This window comes from Cebus imitator, unplaced genomic scaffold (assembly GCF_001604975.1).
Source record: "Cebus imitator isolate Cc_AM_T3 unplaced genomic scaffold, Cebus_imitator-1.0 Scaffold540, whole genome shotgun sequence".
NCBI classification, from domain to species: domain Eukaryota; kingdom Metazoa; phylum Chordata; class Mammalia; order Primates; family Cebidae; genus Cebus; species Cebus imitator.
The window spans coordinates 461429-476413 of NW_016107855.1; the positions used below are offsets into that span (position 1 = coordinate 461429).

Genomic DNA, 14985 nt, shown 5'->3' on the forward strand with positions numbered 1-14985 from the left:
TATAGTCTGCAAATCTGTAATTACTCATTCCTGTGCTCCAACTCCTAAGAGGCTAAACCTTATATCTACCATAATGTTAGAGATGAGTATTTTCTTTCTTACACTGCATCACATATATTACTCTGTGGGACTATTTCATAAAATTGGCTAGACCTTAAGAGCATGATTTAGTATCTTTTACAAGCTTCCTAAATATTTAAAACATTTTCAAGGGAAGCTTACAAGGACTATCTCCCATCTATATTCTACATTATATTTTATCTTTAATTATGTTTTTTAACTCAAGACTTAAAACAAGACCAAGGTAAACCGAAAATTTATCTTTTCCTCAAGTCTCTTGGCCACTTACTAACAATACGTTTACATAAAACACGGTGCAGCTGGTGGTCTACTTTGTCAAGTTTCATTTTAGAAAACATCATAGAAATAAAGGTTAGCAACCCAACTCCAGGATACCAAGTGAAAACAGCATGTCTGCTGTTAGGCCACAGTTGTGGGCTACTTGCTTAACTATTTTATGGTTTACAATCAAAATGGTCTTATTTGACTCACCATATGACAAAAGTCTTAAACTTAGTAAGGGGCAAAATTCTTTTTTTTTTTTTTGAGACGGAGTTTCGCTCTTGTTACCCAGGCTGGAGTGCAATGGCGCGATCTCGGCTCACCGCAACCTCCGCCTCCTGGGTTCAGGCAATTCTCCTGCCCCAGCCTCCTGAGTAGCTGGGATTACAGGCACGCGCCACCATGCCCAGCTAATTTTTTGTATTTTTAGTAGAGACGGGGTTTCACCATATTGACCAGCATGGTCTCGATCTCTTGACCTCGTGATCCACCCGCCTCGGCCTCCCAAAGTGCTGGGATTACAGGCTTGAGCCACCGCGCCCGGCCTGGGGCAAAATTCTTAATATTCAGTTTTGGATTCAAGAGATTATAACAGTTAACTCCCCCTTCAAATCAATGGAAAGAACGCTAGTTGTAAATATGCTAAAAATTTAACCTTTAAAATGTTTTCTGCATTCCAGAAGTGAACCTGTCCACTCAGGTTTTATTTGGGTTCTTTTCCAGGTCCCAAATAGAACTTACTGAGTTACAAAGGCAGAACAGAGAAGGTGTAGGCAGTAAGACAAATAAAGATCGCCCCCCTGTGGCAGCATTAATCCCTGGGTGTTGTGGCAATATTTAAAACGAATGGAATTTCCTACCCCCTTGACATGACATGTTATTGCTTGCTTCTCAAATTCTTCTTGAAAGGTCCCATATTTTATCGGGAAAAAAGTTAAGACAACTAAGTTAGTAAGTGTCCTGTATTTAGTCAGAAAGGGAGGGCAAATGAGAGTGCCTTAACAACTTCATAGGCTGTTCCAATCATCATAATACTAAAGATGATGTGACAATTCAATTTTTCTGTTACATAGAAATCTACGGCAAAACGGCAGCCATTACGGCAAGTGAAGGGATATGTTTTAGACTGTTAGATTATATTTAATGGAATGCAGAAAGCAGTTGGTACATTGCCACCAATGCTGGATCATGAATAGCAGGTCCGCCTTTGGGTTATCATTTAAGTTTCTTCTGTGACATTGTGATCTTTTAGTGAGATCAGATCAAGAGTCAGTACAGTACAGAGTTTCTCAGGTGGTAAATACAATGCCACTCCAGGGAATACCCATCCCCTTTCCTGGTATGGAATTATGCTGTTGTTATTCAACGTGCAGGGCTCAGTGAGGGAGACACGGACTCACTGGTGTCAACAGCGGTAAGAGCAAGAAGAACAGTAGTTACCCTGTGTTCCCAATGCCTCACTATGCTCCCACTTTCCTAGCAATAGAATTCTGTAGTGCATGGGTACATCATTATAAACAAGGCCTAATGAAGCAGCAGCTTCCACATTTTAAAGCAGGTTTATGGTGACACTGTCCTTTGGGATCTGCCCTCCAATGGAACCTTTTAAGGAAGCAGCGGGCCCAAGCTAAGTTCCACATGCTGGGTGAGCCAGATGACTTCTGTGCCCTGGTCACTTTCTTCAATGGGGCGAATGGGGGCTGCCAGGTTTTTAAAATCATGCTTCATCTTGAAGCACACGGTCACTTCACCCTCCTCACGCTGTGGGGTAACTTTGATGAAAATACCCACTTTGTTGGCCTTTCTGAAGGCTATAATGCTATGGAAAGAAAAAAAAGCAAGTATTAGGTAGATAAAAAATCAGCCAAACCACTAAGACTTACAGTAAAAGTAGTCTTTCACCTTATTCTTTCCTCCAGCACACACAGAAAACCCATGAACACTTTGTTCTTAACCTACCAAGTATTTTTGTTTTGTATTTTTGAGACAGAGTCTCGCTCTGTCACCCAGGCGGGGGTACAATGGCTCGATCTCAGCTCACTGCAACCTCTGTTTCGCGGGCTCAAGTAATTCTCCCATATCAGCCTTCTGAGTAACTGGAACTACAGGCATGCACCACCACTCCTGGCTAGCTTTATATATTAATATATATATTTTTTGGTAGAGATAGGGTTTCACCATGTTGCCCAGGCTGGTCTCGAACACCAGGGCTCAAGTGATCTGCTCACCTTGGCCTCCGAAAGTGCTGGGATTACTGGTATAACCCAGTGCGCCGGCCATATATTTTTCTGTGAGCTTACACTTTTCTGCTTTTTTAACCAATACAGATACTACACACTATTCTATAACTTGATTTTTTTCACTATGTTTATCACAAACGCCTTTCTATGTTGGTATATATAGATCATCTACATTCTATGTAATGGTTGCATAGTATTCAATTATGTATTTACCATAATTGGCATATACTGAGGTTGCTGCCAATTTTTCTCTATTATAAACAATGGTGCTGCAAACATCCCTTTATAATTACCTCTGTGCAAATGTGGTAATATTTCTGCAGAACATAGACTCATACTGTGGAAAGTTATTTATTTTTATTTTTTAGAGACAAGGTTTTGCTCTGTCACCCAGGCTGGAGAGCAGTGGCACGATCATTGCTCACGGTAGCCTTGACCTCCTAAGCTGAAACAATTCTCCTGCCTCAGCATCCCAAAGTGCTGGGATACAGGCATGAGCCACCATGCCTGGCCATACTGTGGGAAGTTTTAATAACTCAATGCTTTAAGGGAAATTTTGGAATACTATAAATCAGAGTGTTTTTGTAAATAACCTATGTAATTCGGAATTGCAGCATAAAAATGTCTCTTCATTGGGGTTTCCATTTCAATTTCCCCTCATTTGTGCATAAAGTTTGTGCTTTAATAACTTGGTTTCTGAAAGTAAAAGGGCAATGAAATAAACAGCATCTGTCTACCATCCAAATGATCCAAATGATATTCAGTTACTCTAAGAAAGGTTACTGGAATTATACATTCATATATTTATACAGTGTTAGTTTCTAGAAATCTGAAAGTTCCATTAAATCTAATCTGAAATATAATGAATTCAGTTTTTAATTACTCTAGCATGTAATCAGACTGAAATTTGGTATCTCAGACAATCTTTCCAGAAGTATACCTTGGCTTAACACATTTCTGTACCTAATTAATTTAAGGACTCGCATAAAGCAAGGATTTCAGAGAATGCATTTTGTACTGTACAATTCAGTACATTTTGTATTACGGTAACTAACCAAACCTTTGATTTGTATGAGTCATGTAAAAAAAAAAAAAACTCATATAGTTTAAAATCGTAAAAAGGAAAATGTCAGTCTTTCTTTTTGTCCTTAATTTCCCAGGCAACCATTCATACCCGGGAAGCTTTTCCCAAATAAATTTGGATTTCTGGTCCCTAGCTAGACCTGCTAAAAAAAAAATCCTCTGGGGTTGGGGTCTGGAATGTTATAGAATAAACAAAACAAAACACAACACTTGACCTGGTGCTTTCTGAAGTTAACCCACATTTGAACCTCCAGGGTTCAAGCGATTTTCCTGTCTCAGCTGGGATTACAGGTGTGTGCCTCCATGCCTGGCTAATTTTTGTATTTTTAGCAGAGACAGGATTTTGCCATGTTGGCCAGGCTGGTCTCGAATGCCTGACCTCAAGTCATCTGCCCGCCTCAGCTCCCCAAGTGCTGGGATTACAGGAGTGAGCCACTGTGCCTGGCTTTATTTTTCTAACCTACGTTATATTATTTCTTCTCTCCAATATCTTGTTGAGAAAGCTTTTGATCACTCTGTTAAAAACCATAAATGGGCCAGGCACAGTGGGTCATGCCTGTAATCCCAGCACTCTGGAAGGCCAAGGCAGGTAGATCACTTTAGGTCAGGAGTTTGATACCAGCCTTGGCAACATGGTGAAACCCCATCTCTACTAAAAATACAAAAATTAGCCAGGTGTGGTGGCGCTCACCTGTAATCCAAGCTACTTGGGAGGCTGAGGTAGGAGAATCACTTGAGCTCGGGAGGTGGAGGTTGCAGCGAGCAGGAGATCACGCCACTGCACTACTCCAGCCTGGGCGACAGAGTGAGATTCCGTCTCAAAAAACAAAACAAAAACCGTAAATGTTCTCTGTGCCAGTTTATTAAGCTACTGTTTTTCAGCTCCAGTACACCTCTCTCTGTTTTGCATTGTGATACAGGATTCTGCTCAGACCGTTTCTGTTTGGTCAGCTGGCTCCTTGTGAGGTTTCGTCAGTAGCAGGCTCTAAAGGGAGACTAGAAGTCTGGAGGAGGAAGGGTCTTGCTCTTCCTTTAGAGATTCCCGTTTGCTTGTGGTCCCTGTTCCCTATGGGCATCACTCCAAAAACGTCTTTTATTTTTTTTTTTGAGACAGAGTCTAGTTGTGTTGCTTAGGCTGGAGTGCAGTGGCACAATCACGGCTCAAAGCAACCTCTGCCTCCAGGGCTCAAGTGATCTTCCCATCGCAGTCCCTTGAGTAGCTCGGAGGGACTACAAGCACGCGCTGCTACACCTGCCTAATTTTTAAAATTTTTTTGTAGAGACGGGGTCTCACTATATGCCCAGGCTGGTCTCAAACTCCTGGGCTGAAGTGATCTTCCTGCCTTGGACTCCTGAAATGTTGAGAATACAAGGGTGGGCCACTATGCCCAGCCCAGCAATGCTTCTTGACCCAGGAAGTGGCAGTATGCAGTTGACGTTTTCCAATTCTTGTATAACCAGTTTCATCATGCCACCCCTCCTTTGCCATCACGAGATGCCAGGACCAGGCAAGCAGTGTTCCCCTTCAGCTCACCGGAGGCCTGAGTTTCAGCTACGTGGAGCTCCTTCTTTAATTTCTAAATTTTAATCATTCTATTTCCCTTTGTTACCACCACCCTAAGGGTGGTAGCTGCCTCATAAAATAGCTGTCTTTGAAATTTATTCCCATGAAGTAGCATAAAATTGCTACTTTAGTGTTCTTTTTCACTTTTTAAGTTATGCAAGTGAACAATTCTTTATATTAAATTGTCTGTTCAAATTATTGAAATCATTCAGCCTATAGACTGAATTCTCTGATGAACATAGTCCCCAGTTAGTGAAAGGTTTGGTTCTTACTTTTCAGCTATTGGGTATGAGGGAGTAAAATCTATTAATTACTCTAAGGGGGTGGAGGTGGGAACAAACCCAATGATAAATCTATAGGGATAGAATATTGTATCCTCTCCACAACCATGAAACTCATATACTTAATTTTTTTTTTATTAACATGGGAAAATATATTCAAGTGAAAAACAAAGGCAAAAAAACTGTATTTACAGAATGATCCCAATGAGGGGAGAAATATCTGGAAGGACAAATACCAAAAATGTTAATGGTGTTTATCTCTGGTAGTGGGATAATTTTATTTTCTTCTTCATTGTTTTACATATATTTCCCCAATTTTCTACAATAATTATTTTTAGAAACAGGAAGAAAAATGTTATTTTTAAAAATCCAGACAAAAAAATTGGATATATAAATAGGCATTCTGTATCAGCCAATTGTGGTATGGGGATCACGAAAAGATCACTTACTCGGGATCGTCCTGAAAGTCTTGGGGTTCTGCCAACTCATCGTACTCTGCTGCTGCATCCTTCCCAGCTAAAACGAGCTCCTTGGGAGGCACCACCACCTGGAGAGCAACACAGAGGCCTGTCTGAGAAAGGACCAGTGTGACAGAATACAGCAAAGTATGACACTGATTTAGACATGTGGAAGCACACAGCAAGTTTCAGGAAACATATGCTACTTACATGGAGTTTATAAGAACAAAGGTTTTAAGAGAAAGGTAAAGTTAAGTGAGTACTTACTTCATGGGGTCTGCATTGAGGAACTGGGGAGAACATGAGGGGTTCAATTGTGTCTTTCATGTTTTATTTCTTAAGGGGATGGGGAGAAATGGGTGTTTGCCATATTATTTTTTATATTTTTCGATACACCTGAAATAGTCCATCATTAAGAACAACACAAAAGAAAAATACTGGTTCCATCACATTGTTTTCTGACATGGTATCAGCAGATTCCTAGTACCTGATACATAAACTCACATGAGATAGTAGGTGTTTACGGTCATGGAAAAAAATTAGCATTCTTCAAACTTATGTAATAATTAGGCCGCAGCTTTGCTCCATCAGAGGTTAACAGTTAACAACGTCAATCAAATTTCTAATTATGGATACAAATGAGGGAGGGGACGTATAAAGAGAGATAAAGACAAGCTGTGCTTATGTATCAGGTACTTATTTCTGTTTCTGTCTTACCTGAAGCTGCTGAGCTGCTTATTGGTGTTAACAGAGAAAAAAGCAGCAAGGACCAGATAAGTGTTATCTGTCTTTGGAGGTAGTAAGTGAAATCATGAAAAAAGGAAAAAGAGAACAGAAATTCTCTAATAATATTATTTCAATAACAGCTAAAGATATAGGTATCCTTTTTAATCATTATTATAAATATGATGCTGAATTATGAATCAGTAATACATGATCTATAGAGAAAACCTCTTGTTCTAAAATTTCAAGTACTAAATGAATTACAAAGTAGCAAAATATAAAGAGGCCATATTACATTCATTCAACTAATACTGGGGGTCAAAATCAACCACTTTAATATTTACTCAGTGCTGTGTTTTTTTGTTTTATTCTTTTTTTTGAGACAGAGTCTCACTCAGCCACCCAGGCTGGAGTGTAGTGGTGCGATCTCAGCTCACTGTAACCACCATCTTCTCGGATTCAAGCAATTCTCCCGTCTCAGCCTCCCAGGCAGATGGGATTACAGGCACCCTCCATTATGCCCGGCTAATTTTTGTATTTTAGTAGAGATGGGGTTTTACTACGTTGGCCAGGCTGGTCTCGAACTCCTGACCTCAGATCATCCGCCCGCCTCAGCCTCCCAAAGCGCTAGGATTACAGGTGTGAAATGAAACATTGCACTGGCCTAGTTAGTGCTGTATGTGTACTCTTTGTAAGGTAGAGGAATCTGGAGGAAGCATACCAGCTTCTAAATGATTTCAAGCATATAATTTCTAAAAGGAAATAGTATTTCACAAGTGTTGAAGAATGAATGCATGAGACTGAGAGGCTGAATGAAAGGGAATGTATATTAGGGGAGTCAGGATAGGAAGGAGGCATTCTAGGTAAAGCAAATAGCATGCACAATTCTCCAGCGTCAAAGTTTATAACCCACTGGATCTGTCTGAATCACAACCATTAATATACACAATTCAGAGTGCTAAATTTGAGGATCTGAAGGAATATCACACTGGAGGAACAGACAGAAGTATGTCATCAAGGAGCTCTTATGCTATGCCAAAAATTTAGGCTTCATCTCAGTCAAGGGCGATGCTAAATGACCAGCATGCACAGAGTTAGATTTGAGAAGGATCGCCCTGGTGGCAGTAGAGAAGAAATGTGTTGAAATGGAGGTGGTGGTGTAAAAATAGCAAGGTTAGTTAGGAAGTTACTGTCACAGTCCAGGTAAGAAACAATGAGACCTTCAAATAGGGCAGTGTGTTTCAGGATAAACTGAAAAAACTTAGGAGGTGGAATCAAAAGAACTTGCTGACTAGATGTGGAAAGGAGAGTGTGGAGTGGTTTTTTTTTTTTTTTTTTTTTTTTTTGAGACGGAGTTTCACTCATGTTACCCAGGCTGGAGTGCAATGGCGCGATCTCGGCTCACCGCAACCTCCGCCTCCTGGGTTCAGGCAATTCTTCTGCCTCAGCCTCCTGAGTAGCTGGGATTACAGGCACGCACCACCATGCCCAGCTAATGTTTTGTATTTTTAGTAGAGACGGGGTTTCACCATGTTGACCAGGATGGTCTCGATCTCTTGACCTCGTGATCCACCCGCCTCGGCCTCCCAAAGTGCTGGGATTACAGGCTTGAGCCACCGTGCCCGGCCGGAGTGGTTTTTTTTTGAGACAGAGTTTCACTCTTGTCACCCAGGCTGGAATGGTGCAATCTCAGCTCACCACAACCTCCGTCTCCTGGGTGCAAGCGATTCTCCCGCCTCAGTCTCCCAAGTAGCTGGGATTACAGGCATGCGCCACCATGCCCGGCTAATTTTGTATTTTTAGTAGAGACAGGGTTTCTCCATGTTGGTCAAGTTGGTCTCGAGCTCCCTACCTCAGGTGATCTGCCCACCTCTGCCTCCCAAAGTGCTAGGGTTACAGGAGTGAGCCAATGCACCCAGCCAAGTGTGGAGTGTTTTAAGCCACTCCAAGCAAAGTGAGGGTCAGTCAGGCTGAGGCAAAATGCTCCTACCTTAGCAGTGCTATTGATATCATCAGGGTCCCCCTCCTCACACTCCAACAGAGTCACATGGGTGAGGTTCTCAACTGGATTCGTAAGAGTCAGGAGGACCTGGCTTTCCTGGGAATAGGAAACACATCTCTCAGACATTCGCCACTTTCTTAGCTGCTATACCAAATATTTCACAAAATTACCATCCCCCCATTACTCCTGAGCAATGACACCCTACCTATACCGCTATGTCACTGTGTTCTCTACGTGCTTACTATCTATTCTATTATCTATACATTAGAGTAAATTCTTTCTGGAGTTGCTGTCTCACTGAGGAAATGGGACAGATTCCACTGAAAAGGCCAGTAACTATATCCGGAAATTGAGGAATGTTCATTATCTAAGTGATTGTTTAAAGTTAAAACTCTTGTCCCACCCAGGTTGACATTTAAGGACTGAAAAGGAGGCCCCCTCACAAATAAAATGTGGGAGCCACAGGCCAGTCAGATGCATTAACAGAAAAAATGGCACATCAAGATTATAAAAACTTAAAAATTTTTTTATTATTTCTTTATTTTTGAGACAGGGTCTTACTCTGTCACCCAGGCTGGAGTGCAGTGGCGTGATCATGGCTCACTGCAGCCTGGACCTCCTGAGCTCAGGTGATCCCATCTCAGCCTCCTGAGTAGCTGGGACCACAGGTGTGAGCGACCATGCCTGGCAAATTTTTTATATTTTTTGTAGAGATGGGGTTTCTCCATATTGCCCAGCCTGGTCTTGACCTCTTGGGCCTAAGCAATCTACTTTTCTTGGCATCCCAAAGTTCTCGGATTACAGGTGTGAGCCACTGTGCTCGGCCTTATAAAAACTTTTTAAGACTTCTTGAATTGTGATAATCTGCCCTTGTTTGGTACTTTCTCTAGATAAGCAAAAAAAAAAAAAACCTTCAAATGAAGGACCATATAATAAACATTTATATTATCAGGAGCAGCATGTAAAAAAGAGCTACAGAGGTTGCTGTAGAATATTCTACAATTCACTGGCGGGGTGTGTGTGTGGAAGGAAGGGGAGTAGATGAGGACTCCAAGGAAGAGAGGGGCTGTGGTACAGAAGAAAACTAGCTGATTCCTAGTACCTGAAACATAACATACAGGAGATCGAGGAGAATCTCCAGGCTGGAGAAGAGCAAAAGATTCCTGTGGGACCCAACATTCTCTCCTTATATTTTCCCCACCTATAATTTCAACTTAATATAATGTGTACCCTGCTCCTTCTCCCTACTTTTAAAAGATGCTGTTGTCAAGAATCTCAGTGTCCATAAATTTAAAGTCTCAATCCCTTTTTAATCCCAAACTGTCTTCTTTTCTGTCCCTTGCTCACTGGATCCTGTGCCAAATACTCACACAGACATCCACAGACATATATGCACACATCATTGATCAATCCTTTTTCTTATTAATAAGCAAGGTACTAACCTTCATGTAGCGAAGATTGGGAATTGACATGATTCTCACTTCTGGAATATAATTGCTATGCATAAATAAAAAAATGCATTAATGTTCATTGGAGTCTCTTAAAATTATTACTTTTAAAAAATCTAGTGCAGTAAATAAAGGATTTCTTCATGTTAATTAGAACATATCAGAGAACAATAATTTTAATGAACCATATCATCACAGTAAGAACTTAAGAAAAGATGTAAGACCAAACTGGTATGAGTTCCTTCTGAAATCTTGTATGTACTTCTAGTTTAAACTGCCCAGGCCCCGGACTAGCATTTATTTATCAAGATATTGCTTAGTAATAACTAAGGCAAGACATTTATCTCCTTGCGCCTTGGTTTTCCCAATTATAAAATAAGGAAAATAATGATATCCATCACTTAAGGTTGCTGTGAAGAATAAATTAAATAATACATGCAAAAATGCTTTGAAAAGTGCTTCGAACAAAGCTCACATAAATGTTAACTACTGTGCATACATTAATATAATACAAAATCTATTGCAGAAACACTAAATGTCAGAGAAAAAAGTACATCTTAGAATTAAGGCAATAAGACATTTACAATTTAAACGAGCTATTTTTCATGGTGACTACCAGGATTACCTGAGTAACAACAAAAATTTAAGGAACTTTTGTCTTTCTTAATCTCAGAAAAACAAATACACACGCATACAAATGCAACAACATTAAAAAGAAATGTAAGGACCCCACTTCTAAGAATTTGAATTCAGGCCAGGCGCGGTGGCTCAAGCCTGTAATCCCAGCACTTTGGGAGGCCGAGGCGGGTGGATCACGAGCTCAAGAGATCGAGACCAACCTGGTCAACATGGTGAAACCCCGTCTCTACCAAAAATACAAAAAAAATTAGCTGGGCATGGTGGCGCGTGCCTGTAATCCCAGCTACTCAGGAGGCTGAGGCAGGAGAATTGCCTGAACCCAGGAGGCGGAGGTTGCAGCGAGCCGAGATCGCGCCATTGCACTCCAGCCTGGGTAACATGTGTGAAACTCCGTCACCAAAAAAAAAAAAAAAAAAGAGAGAATTTGAATTCAATACGTCTGAGGTTTGATGCTAGGGAATCTGTAGTTTTTTGTGGTTCTTTTTTTGAGACAGGGTCTTGCTGTTGCCCAGGCTGGGGTGTAATGGCACAATCATGACTCACTGAAGCCTCAACCTCCCAGGCTGAAGTGATAGTCCCACCTCAATCTTCCAAGTAGCTGGGAGTACAGGTGTGTGCCACCATGCTCAGCTAATTTTTTGCTTTTTTGTACAGATGAGGTTTCACTATGTTGCCCAGGCTGGGCTTGAACTCCTAAGGCTCAAGCTATCCTCCAGCCTTGGCCTCCCCAAGTGTTGAGATTACAGGTGTGAGCCACATACCTGGTCTCAGAGCATCTGTATTAAGACAGCCAGGCAATTCTAAAATGATGTCAGAAAAAAACACTTTTTCTCAAAGCAAACTTAAGAAATTGATGCTAAACACAGGCTACCATTCAGTGTTTCTGTAATGAGTGTAATTCTTAAGTAAGAAAGGAGTTAATCCCAGATTTCACATGTACCATTTCTAGGTCTCTATTCCTAACTAATCATGTATTAAATAAGAGTAGTTAGAAAAATGAACGTATTTTATGGTGAGTTACAAGGCATTTGCAAACGTAATTACTCATCTGATTCAAGAACCCCAACAGGAAGGCATTATTCCCATTTCAGAGAGAAGGGAAGTAAGTTTAGACAAAAACAGTAAGTGACAGACCCCCACCTGTCCCTCCTAGATCTTTCTGACTCACCAGACATGTACTTCCCAATCTTTTTGTTTCCTAATTTTTAATTGCTGCATAATATTCTACAGTACAAGTTATCTCGATTTAATCAACTACTTCCTTGTTAATGGTTAATCAGTTCGACACTGTAACTGTTTGTTAAACTGTTTGCAACTTTTTGCCATTAAAATATTCTAACACACATCCTTGGAAATATATCTTTATATATTGGTGCTTTTGTTTCTACACAATACATTCCTGAGATAATATTGCTGGGTTAAAACGTCTATGTAACTTGTTTTGATATTCCCAGATGACTCTCCAAAAAGACTAGTAATTCAAGATCCTACCAACAATGCATGCATATATGCATAAAAAAATTTACCCACATTCTCATGAGCACTAGATGCTAATTACTTTTTAAAACTTTTCCTATCAAGTCTTAATTTCTTTCCATATACAGTCTATCTTCTGACCATTTGAAATTCCTCTTCCAAAAGCTACCTGTTCAAATCCCTTGTTCCACATTCCACTTTACTGCCTCCTTCTATTTTTATCTTTTCAATTTCTGGAATTCTGTATACCTGGGATATTAAACTTTATCACAACTGCCAAATATTCTTTCTTGCTTTACTAATTGTCTCAGGACTTTGATGCTAATTTTGTCTTTTTAAATTTTTTTTCCTTAGAGTCCTGCTCCATTATCTAGGCTGGAGTGCTGTGGCACAACCATAGCTCACTGTAGCCTCGACTTCCTGGGCTCAAGGGGTCCACTCACCTCAGCCTCCCAAGTAGCTAGAACTACAGGTATATGCCACCATACCTGGCTAATTTAAAAAATTTTTTGTAGAGATGGGATCTTACTATGTTGCCCAGGATGGTCTTAAACCCATGGGCTCAAGAGATCTTCCTGACTCAGGCTTCCAAAGTGCTGGGATTACAGGTGTGAGCCACTGTTCCTGGCTTTAATTTCATATATATATATATAATTGCATTTTGGGTTCTGGGGTACATGTGAAGAACATGCAGGACTGTTGCATAGGTACATACATGGCAATGTGGTTTGCTGCCTCCATCCCCATCACCTATATCTGGCATTTCTCCCCATGTTATCCCTCCCCAACTCCCCAACCCCCACTGTCCCTCCCCTAGTCCCCGACAACAGACCTCAGTGTGTGATGCTCCCCTCCCTGTGTCAATATGTCCTCATTGTTCAACACCCGCCTATGAGTGAGAACATGTGGTGTCTGATTTTCTGTTCTTGTGTCAGCTTGCTGAGAATGATGGTTTCCAAGTTCGTCCATGTCCCTACAAAGGACACCAACTCATCGTTTTTTATGGCTGCATAGTATTCCATGGTGCATATGTGCCACATTTTCCCTGTCCAGTCTATCAACGATGAGCATTTGGGTAGGTTCCAAGTCTTTGCTACTGTAAACGGTGCTGCAGTGAACATTCGTGTGCATGTGTCCTTATAATAGAACGATTTACAATCCTTTGGATATATACCCAGTAATGGGATTGCTGGGTCAAATGGAATTTCTATTTCTAGGTCCTTGAGGAATCGCCACCCTGTCTTTCACAATGATTGAACTAATTTACACTCCCACCAACAGTGTAAAAGTGTTCCTATTTCTCCACATCCTCTCTAGCATATGTTGTCTCCAGATTTTTTAATGACCACCATTCTAACTGGCGTGAGGTGGTATCTCAATGTAGTTTTGATTTGCATTTCTCTAATGACCAGTGATGATGGGCATTTTTTCCTATGTTTGTTGGCCTCATATACGTCTTCTTTAGAAAAGTGTCTGTTCATATCCTTTGCCCACTTTTGAATGGGTTTGTTTTTTTCTTGTAAATGTTTTAGTTCATTGTAGATTTTGGATATAAGTCCTTTGTCAGATGGGTAGATTGCAAAAATTTTTTCCCGTTCTGTTGGGTGCCAGTTCACGCTAATGATGGTTTCTTTTGCTGTGCAGAAGCTCTGGAGTTGAATTAGATCCCATTTGTCTATTTTGGCTTTTGTTGCCAATGCTTTTGGTGTTTTAGTCATGAAGTCCTTGCCTATGCCTATGTCCTGAATGGTTTTGCCTTGGTTTTCTTCTAAGGTTTTTATGGTGTTAGGTCTTATGTTTAAGTCTTTAATCCATCTGGAGTTAATTTTAGTGTAAGGTGTAAGGAAGGAGTTCAGTTTCAGCTTTCGGCACATGGCTAGCCAGTTTTCCCAACACCATTTATTAAACAGGGAATCTTTTCACCATTGCTTGTTTTTGTCAGGTTTGTCAAAGATCAGATGGTTGTAGATGTGTGACATTACTTTTGAGGACTCTGTTCTGTTCCACTGGTCTATATCTCTGATTTGGTACCAGTACCATGCTGTTTTGATTACTGTAGCCTTGTAGTATAGTTTGAAGTCAGGTAGCGTGACGCCTCCAGTTTTGTTCTTTTTGCTTAGAACTGACTTGGCTATGCAGGCTCTCTTTTGGTTCCATATGAAGTTTAAGGTGGTTTTTTCCAGTTCTGTGAAGAAGTTCATTGGTAGCCTGATGGCGATAGCACTGAATCTGTAAATTACTTTGGGGAGTATGGCCATTTTCATGATATTGGTTCTTCCTAACCATGAGCATGGAATGTTTCTCCATCTGTTTGTGTCATCTCTTATTTCGTTGAGCAGTGGTTTGTAGTTCTCCTCGAAGAGATCCTTTACATCATTTCTTAGTTGTATTCCTAGGTATTTTATTCTCTTTGTAGCAACTGTGAATGGCAGTTTGTTCTTGATTTGGCTCTCTAAGTCTGTTATTGGCGTATAGGAATTCTTGTGACTTTTGCACACTGATTTTGTATCCTGAGACTTTGCTCAAGTTGCTTGTCAGTTTAAGGAGATTTTGGGCTTAGACGATAGGTTCTTCTAAATATACAATCATGTCATCTGCAAATAGAGACAATTTGACTTCCTCCTTTCCTAATTGAATACCCTTTATTTCTTTTTCTTGCCCGATTGCTCTGGCTAGAACTTCCAGTACTATATTGAACAGGACTGGTGAGAAAGGGCATCCTTGTCTAG

At 40.6% G+C, this 14985-nt stretch overlaps 1 protein-coding gene across 5 annotated transcripts in view; it reads right to left on the reverse strand.

The window, feature by feature from the left end:
• Nucleotides 1–1281: 1281 nt before the first annotated feature.
• Nucleotides 1282–14985, reverse strand: part of DCTN4 (dynactin subunit 4) — a 46771-nt gene continuing 33067 nt past the window's right edge. For 4 of the 5 annotated variants that reach the window (XM_017515012.2, XM_037733626.1, XM_037733625.1 and 1 more), the window contains 4 exons: nucleotides 10136–10190; nucleotides 8682–8789; nucleotides 5960–6057; nucleotides 1439–2161 (listed from right to left, as the gene is read on the reverse strand). In XM_017515012.2, coding sequence (XP_017370501.1) covers nucleotides 1948–2161; nucleotides 5960–6057; nucleotides 8682–8789; nucleotides 10136–10190 — 475 coding nt within the window. In that variant the 3' untranslated portion in view covers nucleotides 1439–1947. Of the gene's footprint in view, nucleotides 2162–5959; nucleotides 6058–8681; nucleotides 8790–10135; nucleotides 10191–14985 lie in introns of all 5 variants that reach the window. The other variant, XM_017515010.2, reaches the window with a different exon arrangement.